This window comes from Kwoniella shivajii, chromosome 8 (genome assembly GCF_035658355.1).
Source record: "Kwoniella shivajii chromosome 8, complete sequence".
NCBI lineage: Eukaryota > Fungi > Basidiomycota > Tremellomycetes > Tremellales > Cryptococcaceae > Kwoniella > Kwoniella shivajii.
In genome coordinates this window covers 1421143-1448480 of record NC_085915.1, presented here as the reverse complement: position 1 = coordinate 1448480, position 27338 = coordinate 1421143, and the positions used below count along the sequence as shown (strand labels likewise).

Sequence of the window (27338 nt, the reverse complement as noted above, 5' to 3'; positions counted from 1 at the left end):
ATCTTTTCCCGTTTCAACAATTACAACATTTCTAATCGTTGCGTGATTTTCTCTCTGCCTTTTCGTTTACTGGCCCTCAATTTGTATCTCCAACTAGATTATACAATGCATCTTTCTGTGCGACGAACGGGATTTCATGTGAACACGTTGTATCTGATGGCTATGATTTCATGAGATGGAGAAAATGATGCATGTACAACTCTTAACGTCACACATATTTGATAAAGAGCAATCGAAAGCAGGTTTCTTGATTTTGAAACGAGAAAAATGTTTGTTATTATCTTTGAGCAGAAAATTGGAAAGGGTAAATATGAATGATGGTATAAAATGAGTATTCAATACTCCTTGTTCATTGGGAATTTTTTCTGAGAAAACGATCGAGCAATCTACCTTCTTTCCTTGCACGGAGCATGCGGTGATGCCACGATGCCTAGTGCTCTCCTCGTAAAGAACTGATCATCCATTTTGTCTGAGCCTTCTCTCCTCCAAAACATGATCGATTGATCGTCATGTCCACGTTACATACTTAGAACATTCAATCTTCCTCCACTTACGCATCCTACATAATCACCCTTCTCTGAGAAAGCGAGGTTGTTAACTTCTGAATCTGAAGTCCAACCTCTGACAGGTAAAATCTCTAATGGATCGCCTTGTGATGATGATGATCTGCCTTGTGAATTAGGCGTTATGGGCGGTGATAGAGCGTATGGGTTCGATGAATTTGATCTAGAAACTGGTTTTGTGGATGTCGGTCTTGATTCAGGTAAAGGTGAAGTCAAATCGTATAACAACAATTGAGAATCGTCTCCTGTTCACGTACACCTATGTAAGCGGGTATGACTCTCCAGTGTATAAGAGAACTGCTTATACTCACCACAGCTTGCTAACCATCCTCCTCCAGTCGATTCACCTCTTCCAGGTGCTCCCCAAGCTATTGCTCCTAAAGGAGCTTGGTGTCCTAATAACTCAGCGACTGGTTGTCCTGGACTTCTCATATCTAGTACCATGATCTTGGAGTCATCCAAACCGAAACATGCCATCATATGTCTATAAATCCAGAAATCGCTTTAGCAATTTTGATCGTCATCTCACTGGGCTTGAGATATCACTTACTGTTGTTTCTTGCTGAACGCTATTCTTGCCAAAGGTGTATCTTTACTTGATTCATAAAGAATAGTTGAATGTTCCAGTTGTCTCAAATCAAAAGCCCGTAGAGATCCATCCGCGCCCACTGAGACGAATATATCTGAAGAATCAGGTAGCCACGATCTAAAATGCACACCGGTCAGCAAAGACATTTGTGAGATAATCACAAGTGAGGGTTCAGCCAATCACAAGTTAAGACACGATAAGGAAGCGAGAAGGATCAAGCCATATCAGATCTACCTGAAATTCACTCACAGATCATACACCGCTCTATCATGAGCAATAAGCTGCGTCAGTGCTTGAGAGGTATTTATATCCCATAAAGTGGCCGTCGTATCTATTGAGCAAGTTACGATTGAATTTGTTTGTATTGGATTCCAACTGAAAGACGTTACAGGCGGTAAAGACGCGTGAGTTGTTTTGCTCTGTCGAAAAGTTCATCATCTATCAGTGAATGTTCTTTTTCTCTTTAATCCGGTAACACTAGACGTAGAAAGGGAAACGCAGAAACGAGAAATCGTACTCACATTCGATAACATACTTCTACTTTTGATACTCCAGTTAGCTTCATTATCGTTATTCCAACCATTTTTCCCTACATATCCACCTCCTGTTCCTGTTGTTCCTCCTATATCGTTATTCCAATCTTTTGTGATATCGAATATCCTCAATGCGTCTCCTGAAGTAGCTATTAATTCTCCTCTACCTCCATTATCTTCATATCCCACACCCGACAATGATTCTTTAGGTTCCCATCCTATCTTTGTGGCGGGGAAGCCTAATGATGTCGAAGCTAATGACTCAAAGTCAGAACTTCCACTTGTTCCAGATCCGGATCCCGAGGAAGAAGAATAGGAATTCGATTGATGATGATAGTGATGATGATGATGATGATGGTGTTGATGTTGATGTTGATGTTGATCTTTGTTTTGATCCACTACAATGATCTTGTTGGATGATGAAGGTGATAAAGTGCTCAAAGCTATTCGAAATGGATGTGAAGATGAATTGGAGAAGGCCATTCCATACAGTGGGTCTGCGGAGAATCGAAAATGTCGTGGATTAGTCAAAAAGGAAAGGTCAGGATGATGGTCGTGATTACATCAGATATGGAGAGTGGACGTATCAAAATGGCAGCTCACAGTTTGTATCATATCGCATCATGCTTGAAGACGACATGATCTCCTTCGACCGTCGACCCGAAGATACGCAGGATAAGCAAAGCCTGCAATTATTTTCTGCGGATGTAAAGACTGCGTTTCGAGGCCTATTTTTCGGTAAGCCGAAACAAGCTGTTTTCGCCTTGGTAATATGGCAATATGTGGAGAATGTCAAGTCGTTAGAGACGACTCCTGCCTACCCAAGTCCACTCTCGTCAATGACGACTGCTGTTATGGTTGAGTTTAAGAAGTTGTACAAGTGGAGAGAGAGAGAGAGAGAGAGAGAGAGAGAGAGAGAGACAGAGAGAATGAAAATTGACTTGATGAATACTGTATATATAACGCGTATTGAAGAAGCGGTAGTAGCAACCTGCCAACCCACGTGGTCAAGCTTTGGCAGTTTGCTAGTCACGTGACATCAATCACACGGTGGCAAAACGATGGGACCTGTAACAACGGAGTGAAAAACAATCCTCATTCCCTCTTGCTTTTCGTATATCTGCACTAAGCAAACATCTTCCTTGGCATCAGCGTTTCAGTAGTCAGTAGAAAGACACTTGGACTGCTAGAAGAGGCATGTCATCGACCTCTGAGTATGTCGCGAAGCTTCCTAGGAGGAAGAAGCTTTTGGCGACCGCAGAGACGTATTGGTTAGAAGAAGCCAGACGTAAGTGGACTGACTTCATGAATGACAACGACCTTGGCCATCTTGCTCTGGCAGACCCACAGGGATGAGATTTGACGTTGTTTGTACCATCATAGGGCCACCAGGATCACTTGACTCCTCGCTGAAGAAGCACACTACTCTTCTCAATAAACTCAAAACGTGTTTATTAGTAGGACCACCAGAAACGTTCATAAAGGAGATCGATAGTTTGACATTGACGAAATATCTTGAGGAGATCGTTGCTGCTGTGGTAGAAGGATCGACAAAGAAAGGTGATGCAGAGATCGCAGTCGATGTAGGTCTTCGTTTTAGGTCATGGCGTCCGACTCCTTATATATGCTCTTGAGCTGACGATATATGGTCCCAGATCATTGTACACCTCCACACTCGCTTAACACCGGACTTCTTTCCTCTACTACTACAACCTCTTATTGCAATTCTCACTTCGACAGGGACGAGTGTCATTCCAGCAAGTAAAGATGGAGAGAAAGATAAAGACAAGGAGGACAAGGAAAGGTTAAGCAGGCAAAGACCTGTATTGAGGATAATAGCTGAATTAGCTATGGTTGGCGCTTGGCCTGAAGGCGCTATCAAAGGCGCTTCGGAAGTTGGGAAAGTGTTGAAAGCTCTTGTGAGTGAAGTCTCATTTGATGGTCCTCTCCAAATGGTGGTCGAGGCTAACCTAAATACCCAATCTCTTGTAGATGACCGGTGACACGCAGTACACAAACCTACCGCTCATATCAACTTTCCTTAAATACTTTGCTAGAGCATATCTCGGTCCCAATCCATCTTCAGCTAAAAATGGCCAGGTCAACGGAAATCAGTCAGATGAAAGCGTTGATGAGCTTATTTTGCCAGAGGTTCAGAAGAAAATGAGAGATTTGTTCGATAGTTATTTCAATTCAGCTAGCAAAACTCTGGTCAAAGGCCAAATCGTAAGCTTTCCTTCCGCAAAAGCTGGCTTCACCTTTTAGAAAGGCAGCTTATACTATTCTTAGAAATTGCTCGAACAAGACAAACGGAATCATGAGGCATATATCAAGTCAGGAGAAATCTTTGAAGATCGTCAACAAGCATATGAGAAGATGATCAAGGCGGTTGAACGTCTCACCACTGGTGTACAAACACTGGCAGACCTGTTGAGTCTCGCTATGCCCACCTTGCCTACCGCTGCTACCCTGTCGAAATCAGGACTGCAGATTATCGAAAGTGCGAGTTCCTTTACAGTGAGAGAAGACGGACCTATAGCAGGTGGAATATGGGATGATGAGGAAGAAAGGAGATTCTATGAAGATCTAGTGGATCTGAAAGAAGTGGTACCGTCTGGATTATTAGGTATAAAAGAAAAGCGAGGGGCTAAAGCTGAAGATATGAATGGAAATGAAGTTGCAGTCGAAGAAGACATAGAGAAGAAATTGGCTGAACAGAAAGCTGAAGAGGAGGATTTGCAACGACAACTCGAACAAATGGAATTACAACCTGATACAACAGAGAACAAATCCACTTTGGAAGCTCAAGATATGTCAAGGACAGGTTCTGCTTCCACTGCTGATGAACGGATAGCCCCTGAACAACACGTAGAGGATGAAGAACCCGCAGCGCAGGATACAATCGTAACTGAAGAAGATGGACTATCATCTGGTCCTGCAGCTAGGTTGACAGCTCTTTTCGCTGCTTTACCGGAAGCAAACAACAGAGAGGTGGTAGACAAATTAGCAGTAGAGTTTGCTTTCCTGAATTCAAAAGCTGCCAGAAAGCGATTGATCAAGGTTAGCTGAATGTTATGAGTCGCCTCTAGATTAACGGCTGACATGACAGCTGTATAGTTCATCGGGGAAGTACCTAAACAAAGAACAGATTTACTCCCTCATTACGCTAGATTCATAGCTACTTTGGAAAAGTATATGCCTGATATAGGAGCTGGTGTGTTAGATATTGTGAGTGAGAGACCTTTCTTCATCGTGTAATATATGTTCTCTCGCTGATCAAAATGCGCTCGATAGCTCGATGAAGAGTTGAGATATTTGCAGCGAAAGAAGCTCGTTAGAGAACTGGATTCAGTCCGGCTCAAAGTGAGTCCAGCCGAAAGATTCGGTCGAGCAAGCGTACCTGACGCTATCTTGTACTTGGTATAGAATGTCCGATTCTACGGTGAATTAGCAAAATTCAAGGTAGCCAAACCATATACTATCCTTCATACCCTCAAGGTTTTCCTCGATGACTTCAAATTCAATATTGAAAACATATCAAATCTGTTAGAGACTTGTGGACGATTCCTTCTAAGGTTCCAGGGAACGAAGGAGACCGCCAAAAAGATGGTGAGTTCAAGGAAGAGAATCGTTCACTTTATTGTGAATGCTGACACATAAGACGGTATAGGTCGAAATATTGAGGAGGAAACAAGGTACTTCCCATCTCGATCAAAGGCATCAAGTGATGTTGGAGAATGCTTTCTACATGGTGAGTCCGACAACAATGAAGTGCCGTTTGCTGGTGATCGTCAAGGCGACAAGCTCATATTTTGGTAGTGTAATCCTCCTGAAAGAGTTGCTCGAGAAGTTATCACGTTGTCTCCCACTCAGAGTTTTATACAACATCTTTTACACGATGTCTTGATGAAAAGGACTCTGGACAAAGTCTTGAAGTTGATGAGAAAACTTCACTGGGAAGATGCCGAGGTACGCTACATGTTTTTGATTACCTTTTGGTATCCAGCAAGTCGTAGCTGACAGACGAACTGCATAGACGTACGAGTTCATCCTTCTCTCATTCACATCTCCAAATGACATCAAATTTGGCAATATACCTTATCTCGCCGCGTTGGTGTACGACTTGCAAAGATATCATCCCGAATTCTCTATTACAGTAGTGGATCAGGTGATGGAAGATATCAGAATAGGCATGGAAGAAAACATATTCAAGTATAACCAAAGAAGGATAGCAACGGTCAGATATTTGGGAGAATTGTATATGTACAGGGTTGTAGGAGCAGGAGTCATCTTCGAAACCCTATGGAGCTTCCTCTCTTTTGGTCATGGTGAGTGTCTGACAACACCAGGCAGAACATCTGCCTTCTGTCTTCATTGCCCTAGCACAGTTACGGCGAGAAGATCGCTGATTGCAGGAAACGGTTCTAGCCGAATCTTTCCCGGTACCAGGCAGAGAATCTCCTATAGATGCAGTAGACGACTTCTTCCGTGTGAGATTGGCATGTACATTACTTGATACATGTGGTGCATGTTTCGATAAAGGTTCTCAAGCTAGGAAATTGGACCAATACCTGGTCATGCTCCAGGTAAGTGCGATGCTGAACAGATTCATGCTCCCGTAACTGTCCGACTGAGTCGGTATTTGTGTACTGATGTGTGTTTATAGCTTTACATCTCTTGTAAAGCGGAGCTTCCGATGGACGTCGAATTCATGCTTACCGATACTTTGGATGTAAGTTACACGCTCGTCTTCTTCGTCAACGCACCTTGTTAATTGGCTCACTAGGCTCTTCGACCGAAAATGCCGCATCTGAAAACGTTCCAAGAAGCTGCCGCGAAGGTTGATGAATTGCTTGCACTGGGCACAGGCGAAGGTGAGCGTTTCTTGCACCGCCCTCAGTGGTGACGCTTAACATGTATGACTTTTCAGATAACGACAGCGGTTCCGAAGATGGAAGTGAAGAAGGTGATCGAGCCCTTCCAGAAGATATGGTTGAATCGAATGAAGCAGAGGTTTGTTCAGTCTTCTCCTGTTTCAACTAACGGTGTGAACGCTGATTGTGTTCACCTAGACGCTACCTATACCAGGAGAGGGAGTTGAAGGGCAAGATGACGATGAAGAAGATGAGGATGTGGTTCTTATTCGATCTTCAGAACAAGAGAAACATTCCGAAATCGATGATGAAGCTCAGTCTGATTTCGACCGTGAATTCGCCAAACTATTAGCTGATACCACTGATGCGCGAAGAGATCAAAGGAAAGCTGCCCCGCCAGTATTTGATACGGCTGTTCCGTTGATAAGAAAAAGGCAAGATGATCCTCAAGGTCAAGAAGGGAAAATGCACTTTACTTTATTAAGTAAGAAGGGGAACAGACAACAGGTGAGTTTGAAACTCAGCACGCTCTCGATTACATGAACGGCACAAGTGTTAATCAGCTTGATGCCATCATGGTAGATCCGTTCACTGGACATTCCTATCGATTCTACGATAGCAATGAATTCAAGAACTTATCAAGCTCAATCAAAGGCTGAACAAGAACAATTGAAACGATTGGTACTACAAAATGAAAGAAGACTTGAGCGAGCCGAAGTTGATGGTAAGTCTAATAAATGAAAGCTCAAGTACGGGAAACGGTATAGCTGACAATGAAAAAATAGACATCGGAACAAGAGGAATCAAATTACGATATCTGCCTTCATGAGACTTACGCGGTAAACCGAAAATATCCATCAATGGTGGAAGATAATCATCTTCTCTGTTCTGACAGCATAGTCAGGACTTCCATGGAGTAGTTTTTGACCGGGATACTTTCTGCTCATATTCAGAAGTAGATCTTTTGCGATCCCTATATACAGACAATCTTTATCAGATTTGAGCCCATACCATCCTGTCCGAGGTAGAGATGGTTCTTTACCCTTGAGGTGAACTTGCAAACTAGGGGTCTGTATGTACGTTCTATGCATTTCATTACATCATTGATCGTTATCATGCTCCCATTCGACGCATTCGACGCACTTAACGCCCTTGACCGAGGGATTGGACGTGCGGAAGGAAAGAAAATATCCCGACTCATCCCAAAGTAGCATCTTTTCCAATTTATAGATCCTCAACTCTTTTCCTTCCTCTCTCTCCAGTCAGTTTCACCACTAACTCCTTCCTTCTCGATTTCTCTTCATCACTAATTCCCTCTGCTAGTATTTCCAAGTTGCATCTTAATATACTTCCAATCAACGTATCGTCCCCTTTGGACAGGATCATAATCATCAGTCCAACTCTCATTGAATCTCTTGAAACTTGATCTGTATTCCAGAACAATTCACTTAAATGATGTATGGCTACATTGTACAAAAATTCATTTCTTTTTTTGATAATCCATTGATTCGTTAAAGCTCTAGCGTAACAAGTTAGAATTTCTTGATCTTGTTCTGGAGGATCGAAATATGCTCTAATGCCTTGAGCAGTGATCAGAGGTATTTGGGACGTGTCGATTCGCATTCCTTTTAAACTGGTTGAATGATCATTCCAGATTAATCTCCTGTAATCAGGAGGATAATCCATTGTTAAAGGTGATAACAGTAATTGAGTAAACAAGGTATCTGAAAATGATATCGATTCGTAAAGCGCAACGAAATCAATATAAAATTGATAAAATGGAACTCCTGATCCCAAGAAATTCAATGAGACCTTCTCCAAAGCTGCAATATGATCTATTTCTTCGTGCTTTACTTGACTATCTGATGAAAGTCGAGATTGAGATTGACATTGTATTGACGAAGGATTGGTAAGTTTAGATATAGTATCAGACATGAGCTGAGAAACGAATGGATCTCTGAAAACCTCTGCTTCATCCTGGATGTTTGAACCCGTTTGACCATGTTCCAACATGTGTATTTTCATTAAATTGAAAATCAATCTTGCTCTGTCTAAGCTCTCGATCGGCTCAAGGTATTTCAATTTGGCAAGGAGTAATGTTGAATGGACTAGTTGAGTCTCTGAAGCTTGCCAATCTGGTGGAACTTGTTGAAGTGCTTCTGATGTACCTGACCGTAACAATTCAGTGAGAGTAGAGAATATCCAGTCTTTTTCCAAAGGTAATCCGGCTGATGATGGCTTTTCATCATTTCGCGGAGAAGCCGAAGATCTTAAAGTCGAAGTTGCTTTGAGGTATAAATGACAAGGTTGATATGGAGCTGTTATCGATTCTACATTTGGAAGTATCGCATACTGTAATAACGGACGAAGGATCTGTAATCCATCAGAATGCGACATATCACTTAATTCAGGAATTAAAGGTGATAATTCGGCTTTGAGTATTTTGTCCAATAAATCGAGAGCTAAAGGTTCATCTCCGATTTGGAATAAATCAAACAGTGAGAATGCACTGGATAGCCAGGAGATCGTGATGGGTGAAGGTGTATTCAGATTCACCAAGTCGTATCTCAAATATGTGATATGTCGACTATGTGAAGTAGTTCCTTGAGACAAGTATCTTTGTTTGAGCTGTTCAATGATTTCGCTTGATAGCAATTGCCCATGATCTTGAAGAAGTCGATGTAGTTGTACTGTAGCAGCAAGTAGCTGTTCCTTCACCTGGTCCGATTGCGATGCCAACACACTCTTCGTCTTGTCGACAAGACTTGTCTTCTTGAGTGCACCAAGCAAATCAGTCTTTTCCTCTTCTCCGCCTCTGACGCCATTGATTGTAATACCTTTCGTCCAGGCACCAAGCATTGCCACCGTCAAGGCTATCAACTCCTCGTTGGCCTCCCTTCCGCTTATCTTGTCTATCATGGTGATAGCTTCATCTTCCCATTTCATGGCACTTACTTGTGCCCATGTTAGATCATGTTCTGGCGTCGTACGATGAGGATCGATAGAACATGTCACCCATACTTCCAATAACTTGAAATATGCTTTGATAACGCCTCTTTCTATCGGAGTCGGGCTGGACAATCGTCGGATCCATTGGCTGAAGAGACGCCATACCTCAGAAGAAGACGTGACTACATTTGATGATAATCCATACCGTCCTAAAACTGAATATATCTCTAGTACCTCTAAAGCTAATGATTGACCGTGATGTTCGATATCCGGATTGATATCTTTCGAATCCCATGTAGCGGTCACAACGAATCTCAAAGTCGTTTCGTATATACCTTGACCGAGTAAATCTTCCGCACAAGCTCTCGAGGATGTTGTTATTTCCTTCAAGAGCTTCAAGGCATCTATTGAAGGATAGTGACCATTGGGGGAATTGGGTGGCCAAGAACGCGAGGTTACATGACCCCTCAATACGGCTGGAAACAAGGGACATATCGTTTCGCACGTATCAGGGGAAATGAGAGTAGCTCTTCTAAGGATTAAGATGAGTTGCTGGATTGTTTGAGGTGATAAACCGTCTTCGACGGATAGTAATTCTTGTAATCGAGGGAGAACATCTTCGAACGGTATACCTGACACACCTGTATTCTCATCGTCCAATGTGAATCTAATCGGCTCATTCGCTTTGCCATCGAGCCAAGTCCATGTATGACCACCCAAAGCTTCAAACAGGAGTTCAACACCAGCTTGTATAATTCCTATACCTCTTGATAATCCAGCTACAATCTCTGTCCCTAACTCAACAGCTCTTTTCGAAACCTCGTTCCTCATACATTCCTCCTTGATGTCTTCCGCGAAATTTCCTTGTCTCAGTTTAGATAAGATGTTAGTGAGAACTCCCATCATCGTTATGCGCTGACTTGGAACAATAGATCTGCAAAGATACAGAATCTCTTGAATGGTGTATCCCGCTAAATCAGGTGATGATCCATGATGATGTAATCCTAAATGAGAAGGTAGATCTGCTTGTTGAGCAACGGAAAGGAGGTTGCCCGAAAGGTCGAATCTTGGTGATGTAGATGATGCAGTTGTAGAAGGGATAGGTTGAACCCATGCTAGTTTAGATGATTCGGAAGAGACGGAAGGGAAATATGTCTTCAATTCTGATAACGTCGGATCATCAGATTGAGAACGAGCGGGTTCAATGAGATGTGATGATACTGGAGGATCCAGTCAGCAAACGATAAAAGTCAGACCCTTTGTGGAGAGAAGGGTTAGACACTCACTCTGGGTACTTTGGGATGACACTTCTTTGTTACTTTCTTGTTCGATGTCTTTATCCTTGCCTTTTCCACCTTTAAGCTCAGCCCTTTTTCTCAAGGCATCCATTAGCTTGCCTCCAAATCTTTCCTGCAGATCTTCGAATTCTTGCTCTCTCTCAAGACTGCTCATATCTTGCACCCTTCTCGTGTTCTCTTCGGATACTTCGTCGAGCATCTTTCGAGTATCGGGCATATCAAAAGGTTTTGATGATGGTCCACTTTCTGCGAAGGCCGAAAGTTCACTAGCAGTATTTCCCAAACTGGGTTCCATTCTGTCCTTAAGAAGAGGTTGTTTCGTTTCTCTGGCTTCTTTTCGTTTACGCATGAGATCTACTATTCCTCCTCCAAAAATCTCTTTGAGTTCCTCGACCTCGTCTTCTCTTTCCGTTTGAGACATTCCTTCTACCCGACGTATATTTTCAGCTTCTACACTCTTCCTAACCTCGTCTACCTCTGATAACTTGACGTGCTTGACATCTTCGGACACGGGGGAAGAAATTTGAAGAGCTGGTACAGCGTCTACTGCCTTTCCCTCTCCTACGACTTTCTGACCGGCTTGACGTGCAGCTTGCTGTTGTCTTGCCTTTGCGAATGCTGAAGGACGTTGAGAACGATGAACAGCTACTGGAAACCCTGTACCCCCGGGAGCTCGTGGCTGCGGTGCAGTAGGAGCAGTAGGAGCTTGTGATGGTCTCTCTATAATGTCTTTCAGCATCGTCAATGTCTTCCATGTATATGCCAAAATACAGGAAGGAATGACTGAAATCTTTTGACAATAATAATCATCTTTGACGGAATGTGCCTGACTTCCTCCACTTCGCTGAATTCCCAATACAAAGGTTTTGTGATCTTGGAGAAACATGTAACAAGATGTTTTCATGCTATTTCTCTTTCGATTGGAAGGACAGTCATATATGATAATCAAATGCATGGTAGTCAATTTGTACAAACAACGGACAGAGTGAGGGAATATGTCGACAAGACTGATTAGTCCCACATTTCAGTGGAAGCGTAAACGAACGAGGACATGCCCAGTCTTGAATAATCTTTTTTTCTTCGCTTTTTTCAATGTAAAAGTTAATTTACAAGAAAAAACCTCACCTTGGATATGAGTTAACAAAAGGTTAACCTTATCCAGATGAGGGACTGAAAGCGTGGATCTGAATACAATATACAACTCGTAGGTATCAAAGGGATTGAATGAGAGATCGCGAGGGTATTTGAGAAACGGAATGCATGGATCTATAAATGAAGCGTGACTGATGAGATTTCAGATATCAGCATACTCCTCTCATCAGTTTGCACGGTTGATAGAAGGTAGAGAGGAACAGATCAGATTGTGCGAGTTGTACGCTTTCGAGATCTCCTATCCCTTCCTCCTAAGAGAAAGAGATATATATGGAGAAAACGTCGTACTGACGTGCAAATGTCGAGCAAGTTTCGTCCGGAGTATGGAAAACACTGGAAGACACCATGAAAAGCTTGACAGGCCAACGATCACTCACCTCTGTGAACCCTACATACAGTGCGTCGATATCATCGAAGAAATACAGTTAAAGTGCTTGAAAGCAATAGAGAAAGAAGAAGGACGAAGTGTACAGAAGAAAGGAGAAAGAACCTCTAATTTCCAAGAATTTTGACCGGGAAACAGCGGCGTTAAGTTTATACATATATTGTATAAATAGGCGAAAGGCCAGGCTGCGCGCACGCCTGGCTTTTGTGATCCCTTGCCCAGATGCGCCTAATGCAAATCCCCCACTTTTCCCTTTCCCCACTCTTGATCGGATAGTACCGGTCTATCGAAAGACCTATATATGTCTTCTTTTTTTGAATTTCTTGTTTTCTCTTTCTTTCGTTTCCCTTTATTTACCATTGTTCTCCATCTACTGTCAAGGCAAATTATATATACTAGGAGAAATGCCAGCTGAACACACTCTCACCAAGGACGCACCTGCTCCTCTTCCTGGAATCGTGAGTCTCCAGTATCGTTGATGGTATCATTGTACTCCGACGAGACTAACTCAGAAACAGTATTCCCAAGCTGTTCGAGCTGGAAACTATGTCTACACTTCTGGATCAGTAGGTATGACCAAAGAAGGTCAGATGGTTGAAGGCACTGTAAGTTCCCGCTTTGCATGACTTGTATGTGGGCTCGGAAGGGAGCTGATGGCAGTGTGTACAAAAAGGTTCAAGACAGGACTCGACAAGTTATCCAAGTAAATCAGCTTTCTGTTACTTCGATAGTTTTGAACTAGCTGATAGAACCACTCTATAGAACCTTGATGCCATCCTCCAAGGATCAGGTATGACTCTCAAAAACGTCGTCAAGGCAAACATTTACCTTTCTAACCTTTCTCGAGATTTCAATGCAGTCAACGAGGTGAGCTGGAAATCCCTTTGCAATGCGAACTTGCTAGTCCGCTTACGACTGTGATTTTACATGATTTAGATCTGGAAGGAAATGATGCCCGAACCTAAACCATCTCGAACATGTATAGGAGTAGCTGAACTTCCCGCCGGCGGTACAGATGTTGAGATTGAATTTACAGCTTACGACGGTTAAACAGGAATACTAGACAGCGGTCGTAGATGATAGAGATCAAAAAATATGCATTACATATCGCATGATCTTCATTTACCTTTGACCTTCACAGCGCGGCTCAAAGACTGAAAACGTCAGTGTCAGTCAATTTAGCTCATAGATGCTCGAGCATAACATGAAACTGCCCTGAGGTGAGGTTCAGTGAGGCGACAGAACCAGAGGCGGATATTGCTCTGCTGAACGCAGACCTATACACTTATTAGGCTTGGAACAGACTATAAGAATATTTGATACATTCTGAACTATCGATTATAAAATACTACTACTGACTGCAATATGCATTGTCCATATTTACTTTTACTTTACTTCTTACGATTTCAAGATAAAACACCTCTAATAACACCAATGTTCATGATGCTAAAACTTCTTACATACCGGTGAAGGCAGGGTTGGCGACGTCAGCGCCGAATGGGCAAGAGCCAATGGCAGGACCGGCAACGATGTTGTCGTCTGATACACCCATGGGGTCAGATGAGGTGGAGATGACGACGTAGTAGTAACCTTGGAGACCCTCGGGGATGGTGGCCATGTCGTTCTCGTCAAGGGCAACAGCAGTGGCACCGAGACCCTCGTAGAAGACGGCATAGTTGGTGGCGGAGTGTGAGTCATCGAAGGTGAATTGTACGGTGGATCCGGGAGCACCTTCACCGACGGTAAGGGTGGGGTATGCCTTGACGGGGAGGGCAGCGTTGGAGTCAGGACATGAGGTGATGAATGCTGAAGCAAGGGTGTAGACCATGTTGAGGCCGAGAGGGGTGTCATAAGCTGATCCCCATGGGTTGGTGTGACCAACAGCGGAAGACTCCCAAGCTTGGTGTCGGGCTTCGGTGGACAAGATGACAGCAGCAACGGTCAAGTAGGTCTTGTCGGTGATATATTGAGCGGCACCGGCGTATGCGGAAACACCGACATTCTCGATTACGGTAGCGAGGCCGACGAAAGATTTGACATCGGTGTAAGGGCTGGAAGAACGAAAGGTTAGCTGAGTATTCTCTGGATTATTGTTCAAGAGAGAATTAGACTCACAACTTGTATTCACAGGCAGCAACGGAAGCGTTACCTAAAGCTCCAGAGAGTAAAGATACATGGTCTGATTCGTGTCCAGCGATTTGTTCGTATCGACCTCTGACCCAACTTGGGTAACCGGCAGCTTCGAAAGCGGCATCATCAAATTGAGATAAGGCATCGGCGCTGAAGAAAAGAAGGAAAGGAATGAATCAGTATAAAGTGGAAGACTTGCTGGATTGAAAGTGGTACTCACTAAAGGGTCTTCTCGAGGTTCTCCAAAGTCAAAGCGTATTGCAAGACTTGAGTGTCGGTGGGACCATCAGCTCGTCGGGTGAGAGCCTTCTTGAAAGAAGCGTATGATGATGGCATAGCGGTGACGGCACCGATGGTGGCGAGGGCGGCAATGGCGGCAGTCTTCATTGTGAATAAAGTTGATTGATTGGGTTGGTTAAAAGGAATCTAAAGAAGTTGAAGTGGTTAAACTGTAGAGATGAGATTAATGTTGGTGAGGAGGGAAAGATCGAGAAGAGGATTGATAGATGTCCTTATATATGTGTTGATCTGGGGAAGTCGGCCAATGTTACAACTCGGTATGTAACCCCGAAATGGTTACTCATCACCATGTAGCTTTACATTCTTTCCTCCTTGGGATACCCTTTCCCCTTGTATCCGCCACCTACGTACTTTGAATCGTACGATCTGACTTTTCATTGTCATTTAGTTACTCTAAATTAAATGAAGCAGGAAAAGTCAAGTCGTACGATTATCTCACTCACATTAGCTTCTAACCCCCGAAAATAAGTGTTAAAACATATGACATATTCTCAAGAAATACAAAGAACTTGATGAGGGAATTAAGCATTCACCGATTAAGGGATTGTCAAATCTCTAGAAATGGTTAGTTGGAATTAAAGTGTTTCTTAAGGAATTGGTACCGGATGATCCGGTGACATATTATCAAATCCCCTTCCTCTTTTCTAAAATTAACTGATTACGTCTGGGGGAGAGAGGAGAACGAGTATGAATAGGTTAACCAAATCTCCCCTTATAACAACGACGATGAATGGACAACTTTGTTCCGATCGATAACTGTCCCGTAAAACATTGAGATTCAGGTGCCCCACCAAGCCAAAAAATACGTTATCGTTTGTACATGTAAATATCTATTTGGGGTAACAAATGGAGCCAAAATACTGGTTCAAACGGTGTTTCTTTATCAATCATCCAAGTTAAATTAATCTAATCAATCTATTTTCTGAAGCGGTTTTATCCTATACAGGGCCGGAAGGGAAAAGACGAGAGAAGAGGAACACATGCAAATCGTTTTATCAGGTAATATCCGGGAAGAAGGAAAGGCGTTTTTACGGTATGATTTCAGAACGCGGGAAGCATGAGTTACTTACCAAATCGACAGATAGCTGATGATCGGTGTTTTTTACAAACTGAAGCCGTATGTTGACATCTTGATTCGTCATATCCCACAAATGAGATACCGTCACAGGTGTTTCTTTCATGAGATGCATGTCCCAGTAGTAGTAGTAGTAGTAGTAGTAGTAGCAGTAGGTGAATGATATTTTCCAAACATGATTTCCTTGTGCTACCCATGTGATTTCGTATCTCCCAATGTTCAAACCATACTCTCGTTATTTTGAGATCGTGAAATGACAACATCACCATAAGCTACGTCATGCCATGGAAAAAGAACCCGGTTGGTGGCGTTTGGTTTTCCATAGTTTTCAAGCAACAAAACTACAGATTACTTTATCGGGATGATCGAAACTAAAATATCCCAGTTTACGGCATTCATCCCACAAAATCACTGCTTGCGGATGTCTTATGATTTCCGGGGTGATCAGCTCTTATACTACCGCTCCGAAGCGATAACGTGCTCATCAATCAAGAATCAGTCGTAGTCCGTTTCCTGGTCTAACGAGTTGGTTGTGGCGAATTGCAGCAATGAGAGGAGAGCAAAGATACCATTGGAAGACATGACCTTGAGAACTGCGGATCCATTGGACATTCTCACGAAACAACTTATCTTATCTTTTGTCTTTGCCTCACAACACGCATTCGCAGTCAAAAGCATTCAGCCCACAGAAACCGATCACGCATCATACATGCATCACACATTCCACAGTCCGGCATGGAGATTTTCCGCAAGGATCTTCACGGGACTGTCATTACATATAATTTTACTAACCCGTTGAACATACATCTTATCCTCACATAATCCCATTTTCCCCCAGAAACGCATCTGGGGTGGAAGCATCAAACACCTGAAACTCTTAGATGACGTAAATGAACGCGGGGTTTCTAAAAAATCAAACCCAACATCAGAATTACTATTCCTCACCAGTAAGACACACGGATCAAAGAAGGAGTAAAAGGGATATCGACTTACTCGAAATCAGTCATGTCGTCAAAGGCATTCTCGTACAATTTCGCTTCATCCAATCCGTGGGCTTTCATATGTTCTGTCAATTTGATTTTATATGCTTTGGCTTCTTCAGTAGTCATGATTGACATATCTTCTAATTCTGATGGCATTCCCAAAGAAGCACGTTTGACAGCTTGTTTTCGGTTCAAATGGGCCAAATAAAACCTCATGGCTATAATCAATAATATGAGAACTGACCAACAGCCTATATCCACGTATAAACCGGTATAGTAGTAGGGTGCTTCACGTTCAAAGTATACTTGAGGACCAATGATATTACCTGCACATTGAAAAACGAACATTGTCGAAAATGTTACCACTCGTTTAGTAGTTCCAGCAGCGTTTAAATTTGCCCACGAGTATAACAATGGCTCTACGTGATATTCATCATTACAATCAGCTTCGACGTCTTGGAATAGCCATGGCCTTAGACTTTTAGGAGAAAATGAATAGTGTACTCACGGATCCCAGCCAGGATATAAGCGATATAGAAAGAAGTCATCAATCCAGGAATATTAGTTCTTGGAAGATTGCAGATTGCAGCCGCACCGGCAATTGGAGCGAGAGTGATAATCAGGATTACGAGCCATCTAGTCTTCCATTTATTGGTAGCCCAAATACCGATGAAGAGAGTGAGTATTCCTATCACTCCTGTTGGCATGTGCATTAAGGTGGTCTGATAAATGAGTTGTTGACATTAGCATACATATTCTGGTCATCATTATTACTGATGGCAGTACAAGAAACTCCCGCTTACCTGGAAAGAATCGAATTTGAAACCTTTCAAGATCAAACCTGAGAAAGACCCAATACCACCAGATGGCGTAGAAGTACAAATATACATGGCTGCCCACATATACGTTTTTGGATCCCTGTATGTTTCCCAAACTTGATTCCATTTCCAAGTGGATGACTTGGTTCCAGTTTGATTCTCTTTCAATCTCTCCAAAGCGATCAGTCGATCATCGCCGTTCCTCAAGAATTTAGCCGTAGTAGGTGAATTAGGCAGAAGATACCATACCTTTTGAAATTCTTATATCAATAATGAGGTGACAGAAACAACGTGTATTAATTGGAAGATGACTTACAAGAGGGACTAAAGCTAACGATAAACCGCCCATACAGATGAAAATACCTTGATACGGTTTAATTCCAGTGTGAACATGTCCAACACCAAATGCTAATAATGGACCGAATAACGATGCAAGTGAATTGGCAATTTGATATGCGACTGTTCGGTAAGATTGTTCTCTTCGAGTCCACCACATTTGAGCTGAACAGTATAGCTGTCAGTTGAGTAGTGCTTGGAGTGACACGAGGGAATCGACGGCTCAATATACTCACTAATGAAAACAAAAGAAGGTAGGATGGTAGCTTCAAAGGCACCCAGTAGCAGTCGAGCGATCAATAGACCAGTAAAGTTGGTCGCTGCGGCACTGCAAATGGTGACGACCGACCAAGCGATGAAATTGAACATAACCCAGTATTTGACTGTGAAAAAGGATGGAATCAGCGATCGACGTTAGAATAACTAGGTTCCTGTCAACGGGGATACTTACCCGGGAAAACAACGAGAGCATATGATGACAGAGGTTGGCAGATTAGTTGAGAGATGTAGCTGATGAGCGAGTGAATTAGCAAAGGTCTGTTCAAGTGTCCAGTCTCAGTGACAAAACTCACACGACCGAATTAAGCCTATCCAAGTATCCCACTGTCAACGTCTGCTTTCATAAAGGAATAGAACCCTTTCAGTCAAGCTTACCAACTGTATTGAGAACCTTTCAGTCCCGTAGATTCTCTCAAATCGAATACGGCACCTTGAGCAACAGCACCTTTATCCAATTGTTGAATGCAGTACACCTGATCGAGGCATCAATGGCTCCACAATCAGCTATCAATGACCACCGAGGCACAAAGTACATGGATTTGGACACTCACAATACACATAGGAATACAAACGAAAATATCGATTTTTCTCAATACCCTCTTATTGTCTTCATCTGTATATTCTACATGACCTGCTCTAGCCAGAATCTCTTGAGCTTCGTCTAATTGTCTATTTGCAGTTTTCTTCTTTCGACCATTCTCTAATTCTGATATTTGGTTTGAGGCATTCACGTCGTCAACATGATCGATGACTGGTTTATCATCTTCAAGTCTAGTTGTCATCCTGGCAGTAAACCCTTTCTTCCAATTTGACGAGCAGTGACAGGTATTTCGAAGGGTCACGAGAGAAAATAACACATGTATATATACGTATATTTGGCTTGTTCCTTGAACAATAAGATTGGTGATACCTCGACAAGCTGGTAGATTATATTGATCTTGATCCGTTGACGGTTTATCTTCGCCCCGCAGATGGTGTGGGGGACCCATCCGGGCCGCCACCGCCCACATCTTAACAATGGTGAAGGAGCATCCAATCGAAGAGGGAAAGGTAGAAAGACTCTAGGAGGATTGCCCGACTATACCCCCGGCATCAAGTGGGGCAAGGTCTTTCCTCACTCAAGCCGCTCAGCAAGGGGATCACCGCGGCCTCGCTCATGTCACAGAGTTTGCACCTTGTTCTGGTCTTTGAGATAGGATCGTACCTGTGACACATTATTGATGAAACGATATTCTTTTTGTTAGTTCAAGCCACAGGAAATTAGCGCTTTACCCGATTCTACCTATAAGAGCAAAACGAGATATTCGTTCTGACGTTCTTCCTTCTACAGGTAGGCGCTGATTTTAGGAATATCGGCTCAGATAACCACAGTAATACCGTTATTTGAAAAGATAATTTAAGCTTGTATCAAGTTAGCTTTCTGTTTCCGGGCCGCAGGAGTTTAGCGCTGTCTTGGCAGGGCAAAAAGCTCGAGATATCCACTTGGAACTATTTTCACACTCTTGGCCACTATCGCTTCACAGGAGGATACAGCTGATGGAACAGAGAGAAGACTTTTAGTGATATTGTCGTACATACAGTACTCGCATGAGAGCCCTTGATCAACGGTGAGATGTTGTTGCGATGGATCTATACAACGCAAATTGTCCATTGAACGGAGGGGGATCATATCAACCTACTTCATCCCGATCCACTACGGCCCGGTGTGGTTAGATGAAGTGGTCATCTGATAACAGACTACTGACAAGATCAATAGAAGCTCTTTACGGTGTGCAAGGCATCCCACGCATCAAAGATGCATATTCTGACCTATTGGGGTGAAGATGACACTCGTTCCTCAGCTCAAGATGGCCTAACGATCTCGACATCTTGATTATATGCAATGTGAGCTTTGATATTATGACGAATATTACGGTATCTACTAAATATATTACAAACGGTGTAAATCGTTTCCCCAGATTTGATCGTCTAAGTCTCCGTACACACCGTCGAATGTCCAGTTGTCCAAAACACTGAAAATTGAAAGTATGATTTCACCTCGCTAGATCAAACATCATTCATCGAATTAGGCGGTCATAGCACCCGTTCCCAATCGAATTTCTTCATTTCCTTCTGTACTCGGATCGGTACTGATATCACCTTTAGAATCTCTTTTACGTTTTCCAGTTCCCCATAAACCTAGACACAGAGGTAATGGAGCTGCTATACAGCATAGTACACCTTGTAAGACTAATGATCTGAACATTGAATTATCCGGTTCATTCTTCATCCCACCTTTTAACGCTGACATTGAAACCAATAAAATACCACCTGCTAATTGAGATAATGACCAACAGATCGTAGAAGAGACTTCAGGTCCAATAGGCCATGTGACATCTGCTAATAATTCCAATGCCAGAGGTAATAAGATGAATGAACTTGATCCTATTATAGCTGAGATTATAGCTGGACCGATTAAATTTTTCGTTTTAGGTATATAGATGAATGCTATGTACATGACTGATATTGTGATCACCAGAATCTTGATTGCTGTCAATCTAATTAATTTGTAATGATCTAATATCGGTGATGCGATTGCAGATGCCAATAGTCCTACGACGATCATGACGGCTCCATCAATACCTGCTTGATCTTCTGATAATCCATATGGTCCAAGAATCTGATTTAGAAGAGATGACGTCGAATTGAATGCTGCGACGTATATTATGAATGGCCAAGCTATCAAGTGAAATGTCAAGTTGGAGAATAGAGATCGTATTGTCTTCATATCTATTTTGGTATCTTGGAACGGCGTTGTAGTGGGTGGAATTGGCGGGCCGGCTGGAATGAAGATTGTTGGGACTGTGATGACTGTGGTCTGCGGAAAAGCGAGACAACGTCAGGTTGTAGACATAGAAGAAAGTATGGTATAATGTATCTATATTTTTAGTGAAGATATAGATAAACTCACAATAATAGCAACGTATAATACCAGATTGGGAACTTGTTCAGGAGAATCAGCCATGAATGGACCAATCAATTGACCGAGCTGTACCACGGGTCAAGGGGGACATTAGCTGACCTGTATTCCACGTTCAAGATAAAACGGTCGAGATATGGGGTGGAAAATGAAGATTGGAATAAGGAAGAATGAAACTCACAGCACCTCCAAGGGGATTACATAAACTAGCTAAAGCAGTAGCTGTTATTCTACCTTTTTCGCTAAACCACTGATGACTTAATCTTGTCGGAGCAGAAAGGACAAAAGGTTGTGCAAAACCAATAATGATCTGACCAAACAGGACCATTCCAAATCTGCGTTTTATTGACGAATCAGGATTAGAATTAGAACTAGAATTTTCAGGTAATCTAGTTCCAATATATCTTATCCAACTTCCCAATAGTAGTAAGATCGATGCTATTATCATTGAATATTTACAACCTTTTTTATTCAGTGAATATAATGTGATGGGTGATGCTATTACAAAAGCAAATAAAAACCCTGTTGATAACCAATTGATAGCACTTTCAGATACATCAAAGAATGTTGCAGATGTTTTTGATAATGATGCGAACGTTAACCAACACCATGATACTATTATGTTCAATAATGATAATTGTGCAAGAGCGAAAAATCTTCTCTTGTATAACCTCGTAGCTTGAGGATGCATTGGCGTGGCAGTAGAAGTTGAATTTACGATATTATTGTTGTTGTCGTGATTATTTTCGTTGTCGGTGTTCATGCGGATCAGGGGAACTGAGGAGGGTGAATCAACTTCAGCATGCGCCAATAAGTCTTTCTTCGAAAGATCTTCCATTGGATTTGTCGATTGACCATCCTCAACCTCATTTGACCTCGAGTGAAACAAGCGAGGAAGAGTTGATGATGGGTCCACTTCTGATTGACGACCATGATCTACCATAATTGGTGAAAGGACCGCTTTTTTCCGCAGAGGAAGCGGGTGAGAAATCCGAGTGTGCAGATACTAATTCATGAACAAAGCAGTGTGTCAAGATCGTAGTTGACGAAACGTAGTGGATGTAGTCGGTTTATGATATAGCTGAGATATGAGGTATTCATTCTTATCTGACATCCTGGCGCGTGTTTTGATTTTGTTTAGTGATATCAGATCTGAGATAGATCTGCTTTTCTCCCTTCTCGCGCCTAACAACTAAGGAGGTGATCAAGGCATGCAAAAGACATCGCATGCAGCAGCATTGTTGACGAAGAAGGGGGATGATATATACAACAATGCATTATGGCGTGAATAGTTATAACAGCGATAACAAGGAAAGCGGAGAAAGCAAAAACGTCCTCCATATCTTCCTTCTACAGTATCAGACGCTGGCACCGTCCGTGCTATTCTTATCTACCTTTCGAAGCATCTCTTTCCTTCCCTTCACCTAAACCTCTACACAATCTCTCCAACATCTCTTCTATTCTCTTTTGTCTCCTTTCCATACCATCCAATCTTTTATCCATACCTATTTCCAATTGTCTTTCTTCTTCTGGTCTATTCAATTGCATAGCTTCAACTTGACTAGCTTTCACTATGCCAGATCTGGGCGATTTCGGTGCTTTCAGCGTATCTATCCCAGATGACGATGATGGAATACGTAATAATTGTGAAGATGATGGAGAAGGACTTGTTGATCTTGAGTTTCCTGGTGTGACCAAAGGTGAACCTGGAAACCTGACTGATTTACCAGTCATCGCTGATGTTGGGGTGGGCGTTGCGGTCGAGAGTGAAGGTGAAGGTAAAGGTGAAGCGGACCGTTTCATTTCTGGAAATGGAACACTTTTGTTACTTTTGATAGTAGCTGCACTTTCCAGTAGAGTATCAGAGCCAGTACCTAGTTCATCTTTCTTCTTCGAGTCGGAGCTGGGAGTTGCTGAGAGTGGTATTTTACTTGGCGTTGGCGTTCTTGATCCTTCGGAATTACGTTCATCTGTATTACTCTTATCATCATTATTGTTGTTATGTATACCGCTAAAAGAAGCTTGTCTACTTTCCAATATCGGCGCAAAAGAAGGTTTTGGTAAATTTGATTTCAATCTAGCAGCCACTTTATGACCTATATCACCTTCACCCAAAACCTGATTATCCTGTTGAGACTGAGGCTGAGATTGAGCTGATTCAGGTTGTGGTTGCGATAGTGATCCCGATCTAGTATGTTGTCGTTGTTTTCGATTGGGATTAAGCATTGAGCTTAGTGTAGGATGTGACGTACTTAAAGCCAATCCAGCCATTGAATTTCTTCGACCATGATACATCCTTTCCGTATCTGGACTCATGAACAATTGAGCTAAAGGACTTGGTCCGTGCATTGAGGAGTTCCTTCTTGGTCTATTAAGAGGTAATTGAAGTTGAGCCTGAGGCCGAATATCGATATTCGGTGATCTTGGAGCTGAAGGCATCGAACTTCTTCTTGGTCTAGGAGTAGGCACTCCATCCATCGAAGATGATTGTTGATCAGTCTCTACACCATGTTCTAATCTTGAAGGTGAAGCTGTCATAGTTGCAGAATCAGCAAACATCAACCTGGTCGGAGTGGTAGCATTTTGATGTTGGGCAGGATCATATTTCTTCGGTGTGTCTTTATTCGAGTATTTGTGGATTTCATCTTCATCTGATGAAGACGTTTCGTCGCCCGCAGCTGGAGGAAGCTGGAAATCGGATTCTTCGAACACGTCATCTTCCCAGCCTTTATAGAAGTCTCCTACTTCTCGCTCAATTTCAAACACGCTTTCGATATCTCGCCTGTTTCCAAAATTGTCGAATCCGGCTGCAGGAGATGGAGTCAGCTGACAACGATCAGCCTGACTAAGCTCGTTACTTACCTGCTGCTTTGATGCGTCGAGGTAAACTGCCCACGTATTTTTCAGCGAAATCTCCAAACTGCTCCATCAGTGATTGCTCGCGGAATGATTGTCTTTCGTACAGAGCAATAGCTAAGAGCACGGGTAAACTGGTCACTCGGATCATGAATACTGCAGGTTCAACCAGTCAGCCTCGGCCTGTACATTGTGATTACGTGCTCATGCTCACCATTGACTTTATGAAACCATCTTGGGCCGAGGATATAGCTCATCGGCCACATCACCACCACAGCAACAAGGTTAAACGGTAGCTGATAACTGAAAACAGCGTCTGATCGATTGAGTCAGCTACATGGATAATTGCAGGAAATCTCCGACTTACCGGCTTTGACACCTTCAAGTGTTGAGACGGCTTTCCTAAACATGGACTGCTTGCAAGTCAACTTAATTTCTTGCTTGAATTTACAGAAAAGCTCACCTCTGCAGCTGCGTCTGCATTAATCGTTGCGAATGTGTTACCCAAGATGGCGACTAGTACAGTCAATAGTAGAGTGTTTGACAAAAGGGCGTATGAGACCATCAAGACAGGACCAAGAAAGGGATGGAAAACGTCTACGGAGAAGACAGAATCAGTCACATGATTATAGGCTTTGTATACACCGGTATAGGTTCACTCACGAGCATGTTCAAATCCTGAAGCATCTAATCCAAAATACACTTCCAACAACCACCAGCCAATTTGTGACAGAGCGAAACGGCCTTGACCTAGAGTGAACAGGGCATAAAGAAATCCTGCAAACCAGATGCCTACTTAGTCTTGCGTTCTCGCGGAAGAGGTGGGGTGAGCAAACTCACCCAAGAAACAGAAAAAGCCGACGCTCATCAAGACTAAGATACGCATTAGCTATCAAGGATATACGTCCCAACGTGCGCATCACTATAGCTTACAGAAGAACTCAGTCAACATCGATCTTATACTCAGGACCATCAAGTTATTCGCCAAAGTGACAAAAGCCAACCGAGGAAAGATCAGCACAGCACCTAGCCAATCCGCTTCAGCTACCCACCACATTGGAGTCGATCATGCAGTAGGACTCACCAATAGCCAGCCAGTCTGAGCCTAACTCTAAAGCAGATTGATCATTATAATGGAATCCATACGTTCTTGCTCCAAGGTACACGGCATATATCAACATGAATAGTAGGTCGAAGCCGTTGACTAAACTGCTGCTGAACACTATGACGAGATTGCGGGATCAGCGTTATTCACGAGTAATATTCGCATTCCACAGCTATCGGGTCAGGACTACAGAGAAGAAACATATAACATACCCTTCAGACCGTGTTCCCTTATAGCAGCCAACTTATCCAGCGAGAATGCTAATATTCCGTCAAGCATTAGCTGATTACACTTAACTCAACGGGAGCAAGGAAGATGCGATCTCACCCAAAGCGTATATGATGAAACAAACTTCCCTTCCGTTTAATCGATCTTCCTGCAGACCTTCTATAGCTATTACATATAGCGTAAATAATACCAGAAAGTTCATATATTCCATCATTGACCGAACTCGGGGGACCTTCAATCTGAACGATACGTGTAGGATAGTCAGTCGAAGCAATATGTGAAAGCGATTTTGGGCGACTGTGGACTTACCGATAGTGGTCCAATAAGGGTGCTTTATGTGGGTTATACATCTGGATGGGCTTCTTCTTATAGTTCTGAAGCAGACCGTCAGTCAGCTTTGTTTGCTTGAACAGATGTGACAGACAGAGAAGCTTACATCTGCTATCAGTGCATGGGCGTTCAAGGCAGAATATATTATTCTACCTGTCCATATACCCTCTACAGCATTTGAGTGTCAGCTTTCCAGTCCATTGTGTCAATATGTACTTTTGGTAGCTGATAGCTCAGGGACTTACCTATCACTTTTTGACAAGAAGGACTTCTGATGAACCTTTTCGAACCACTTATAATCGCCATCTATAAGGCGTTCTCCTTGATAAGCTCAAACTTCTCTTTGCGGGAATTGAAGAAAGAAGATGATAGCTCACTTCTAATGCGTTTCCCCCCTGAGTCAAGAGCTCATCATCACCTTCTTCCCTTGCTCTTTCTATGACTTGTTCAGACGCGCCTTGAAATAATGCCCAAGGTGTTAACAGCACCGTTGCAAGGAGTAAACTACGTTCTGACCATCCTCCTGTATGATTGGCGCATTACCAGGTCAGCTCGGCGATGGGAGAAGAGTGGAGATGCGGATCGAAAAAGATATGGCTAAATCCACTACATTACGCCGGGGTCCTGAAGCTGAAGAGGGAGAGAAGTGACTCACTCAAAACACGGATGGCTAAAATTTCACATAAATTCGCACGAGCAGTTGATAATGTTGATATCGAAAGTTGAGCCGAATCTCTTGTGAACTGAACTTTGTTAAGCAAAAAGCAGAACACTATTGTTGTTTTTTTGGTAAAGAGAAGAAATGAGTTAGTATTTGGATCGGCCATTGGTCCTTTTATGCTGTGTAAACAGATATGAAAAAATCAACTCACCTGTAGCTTGGTTTTGCAATTCCAGATACTTTTCAGTCAAAGGTCTAATTCCTCATGATGATATCAGCTATCTCCCTTGCACCCGGTGATGTTGGTCGAATTGTACGCACCTGACTATAGTATAAGTTGATTCTGGAGCTAGTAATTGCTCATAAGTCAAAGGTGCGTCTGTGAATTCGATTGATATCAGCTTGACTTTCCTATTTCCCAATTTATGAAAGGTCGAATAATGACCAAAACGAAGATGGCTAAAGCTCGAGTGGGCAGATGATTAAGAGATATACCTACCTATATGAGCCATTATGTCTACGCGTATTAGATGTATTAGAGGATACACTTGCGTCTATTCTCACGAATCACACATATCGACAATGGATCAGCTTTCATTCCCGTTTCTGTTGATTTTCATGAACGAGATATACGATCTGGTCAGAGAGAGAAAGAGAGAGAGGAGTGAAAGATACTACTTACCTCTGATAAGATCTTGGATGAAGGTCCAGAAGGACCTAGCAGAGGCGTAGCTTCTCCCGATGTGTATGCCATATTGACTGCCCTCTCCCTATACTGCTCGTCGTACGCTTTCGTTCTCTCTTTCTCGCAATCCCGAGGTAGAAAATTCAGTCTCCACAATACAAAGCCTAGGATCTTTGTGTCGATCGAATAGATAAGGCAGGAGTTGTGATTCCGTGATACCTCTGTTGACTGCACGGCGTTCCCACCTAGT

General features: G+C 42.7%; 8 protein-coding genes across 8 annotated transcripts; 2 read left to right on the top strand and 6 right to left on the bottom strand.

Annotated features, from left to right (window-relative positions):
• Nucleotides 1-518: 518 nt before the first annotated feature.
• On the bottom strand, nucleotides 519-2325 carry IL334_006273 (uncharacterized protein; the record flags this gene model as incomplete). Its single annotated transcript, XM_062937977.1, has 6 exons — nucleotides 519-808; nucleotides 875-1047; nucleotides 1114-1269; nucleotides 1402-1571; nucleotides 1674-2182; nucleotides 2289-2325. The coding sequence occupies 6 exons, from the start codon at nucleotides 2323-2325 to the stop codon at nucleotides 519-521; spliced, it is 1335 nt and encodes a 444-aa protein (XP_062794028.1).
• Nucleotides 2326-2882: 557 nt separating this feature from the next.
• Nucleotides 2883-7388, top strand: IL334_006272 (uncharacterized protein; the record flags this gene model as incomplete). The annotated part of the gene is made up of 18 exons (XM_062937976.1): nucleotides 2883-2973; nucleotides 3069-3268; nucleotides 3341-3604; nucleotides 3678-3911; nucleotides 3975-4745; nucleotides 4803-4913; nucleotides 4980-5048; nucleotides 5112-5294; nucleotides 5356-5436; nucleotides 5505-5654; nucleotides 5722-6013; nucleotides 6114-6271; nucleotides 6352-6417; nucleotides 6472-6559; nucleotides 6616-6698; nucleotides 6758-7066; nucleotides 7142-7283; nucleotides 7345-7388. 18 exons carry the CDS (start codon nucleotides 2883-2885, stop codon nucleotides 7386-7388), a joined length of 3336 nt encoding a protein of 1111 aa, XP_062794027.1.
• Nucleotides 7389-7783: 395 nt separating this feature from the next.
• Nucleotides 7784-11545, bottom strand: IL334_006271 (uncharacterized protein; the record flags this gene model as incomplete). The annotated part of the gene is made up of 2 exons (XM_062937975.1): nucleotides 7784-10728; nucleotides 10795-11545. 2 exons carry the CDS (start codon nucleotides 11543-11545, stop codon nucleotides 7784-7786), a joined length of 3696 nt encoding a protein of 1231 aa, XP_062794026.1.
• Nucleotides 11546-12747: 1202 nt separating this feature from the next.
• Nucleotides 12748-13393, top strand: IL334_006270 (uncharacterized protein; the record flags this gene model as incomplete). Its single annotated transcript, XM_062937974.1, has 5 exons — nucleotides 12748-12801; nucleotides 12862-12948; nucleotides 13017-13046; nucleotides 13106-13210; nucleotides 13280-13393. The coding sequence occupies 5 exons, from the start codon at nucleotides 12748-12750 to the stop codon at nucleotides 13391-13393; spliced, it is 390 nt and encodes a 129-aa protein (XP_062794025.1).
• Nucleotides 13394-13799: 406 nt separating this feature from the next.
• Nucleotides 13800-14860, bottom strand: IL334_006269 (uncharacterized protein; the record flags this gene model as incomplete). Its single annotated transcript, XM_062937973.1, has 3 exons — nucleotides 13800-14394; nucleotides 14459-14623; nucleotides 14694-14860. The coding sequence occupies 3 exons, from the start codon at nucleotides 14858-14860 to the stop codon at nucleotides 13800-13802; spliced, it is 927 nt and encodes a 308-aa protein (XP_062794024.1).
• A 1865-nt stretch (nucleotides 14861-16725) lies between these two features.
• On the bottom strand, nucleotides 16726-19046 carry IL334_006268 (uncharacterized protein; the record flags this gene model as incomplete). Its single annotated transcript, XM_062937972.1, has 9 exons — nucleotides 16726-16753; nucleotides 16842-17250; nucleotides 17340-17553; nucleotides 17635-17898; nucleotides 17966-18150; nucleotides 18222-18368; nucleotides 18437-18495; nucleotides 18640-18737; nucleotides 18816-19046. The coding sequence occupies 9 exons, from the start codon at nucleotides 19044-19046 to the stop codon at nucleotides 16726-16728; spliced, it is 1635 nt and encodes a 544-aa protein (XP_062794023.1).
• Nucleotides 19047-20329: 1283 nt separating this feature from the next.
• IL334_006267 (uncharacterized protein) lies at nucleotides 20330-22166 on the bottom strand (the record flags this gene model as incomplete). Its single annotated transcript, XM_062937971.1, has 3 exons — nucleotides 20330-21121; nucleotides 21215-21292; nucleotides 21405-22166. The coding sequence occupies 3 exons, from the start codon at nucleotides 22164-22166 to the stop codon at nucleotides 20330-20332; spliced, it is 1632 nt and encodes a 543-aa protein (XP_062794022.1).
• Nucleotides 22167-22609: 443 nt separating this feature from the next.
• Nucleotides 22610-27157, bottom strand: IL334_006266 (uncharacterized protein; the record flags this gene model as incomplete). The annotated part of the gene is made up of 20 exons (XM_062937970.1): nucleotides 22610-24030; nucleotides 24086-24235; nucleotides 24294-24395; nucleotides 24447-24492; nucleotides 24543-24676; nucleotides 24743-24856; nucleotides 24920-24952; nucleotides 25013-25105; nucleotides 25164-25301; nucleotides 25397-25444; nucleotides 25512-25651; nucleotides 25722-25786; nucleotides 25849-25910; nucleotides 25988-26048; nucleotides 26120-26265; nucleotides 26398-26514; nucleotides 26615-26658; nucleotides 26725-26782; nucleotides 26903-26957; nucleotides 27086-27157. The coding sequence occupies 20 exons, from the start codon at nucleotides 27155-27157 to the stop codon at nucleotides 22610-22612; spliced, it is 3099 nt and encodes a 1032-aa protein (XP_062794021.1).
• Nucleotides 27158-27338: the final 181 nt, after the last annotated feature.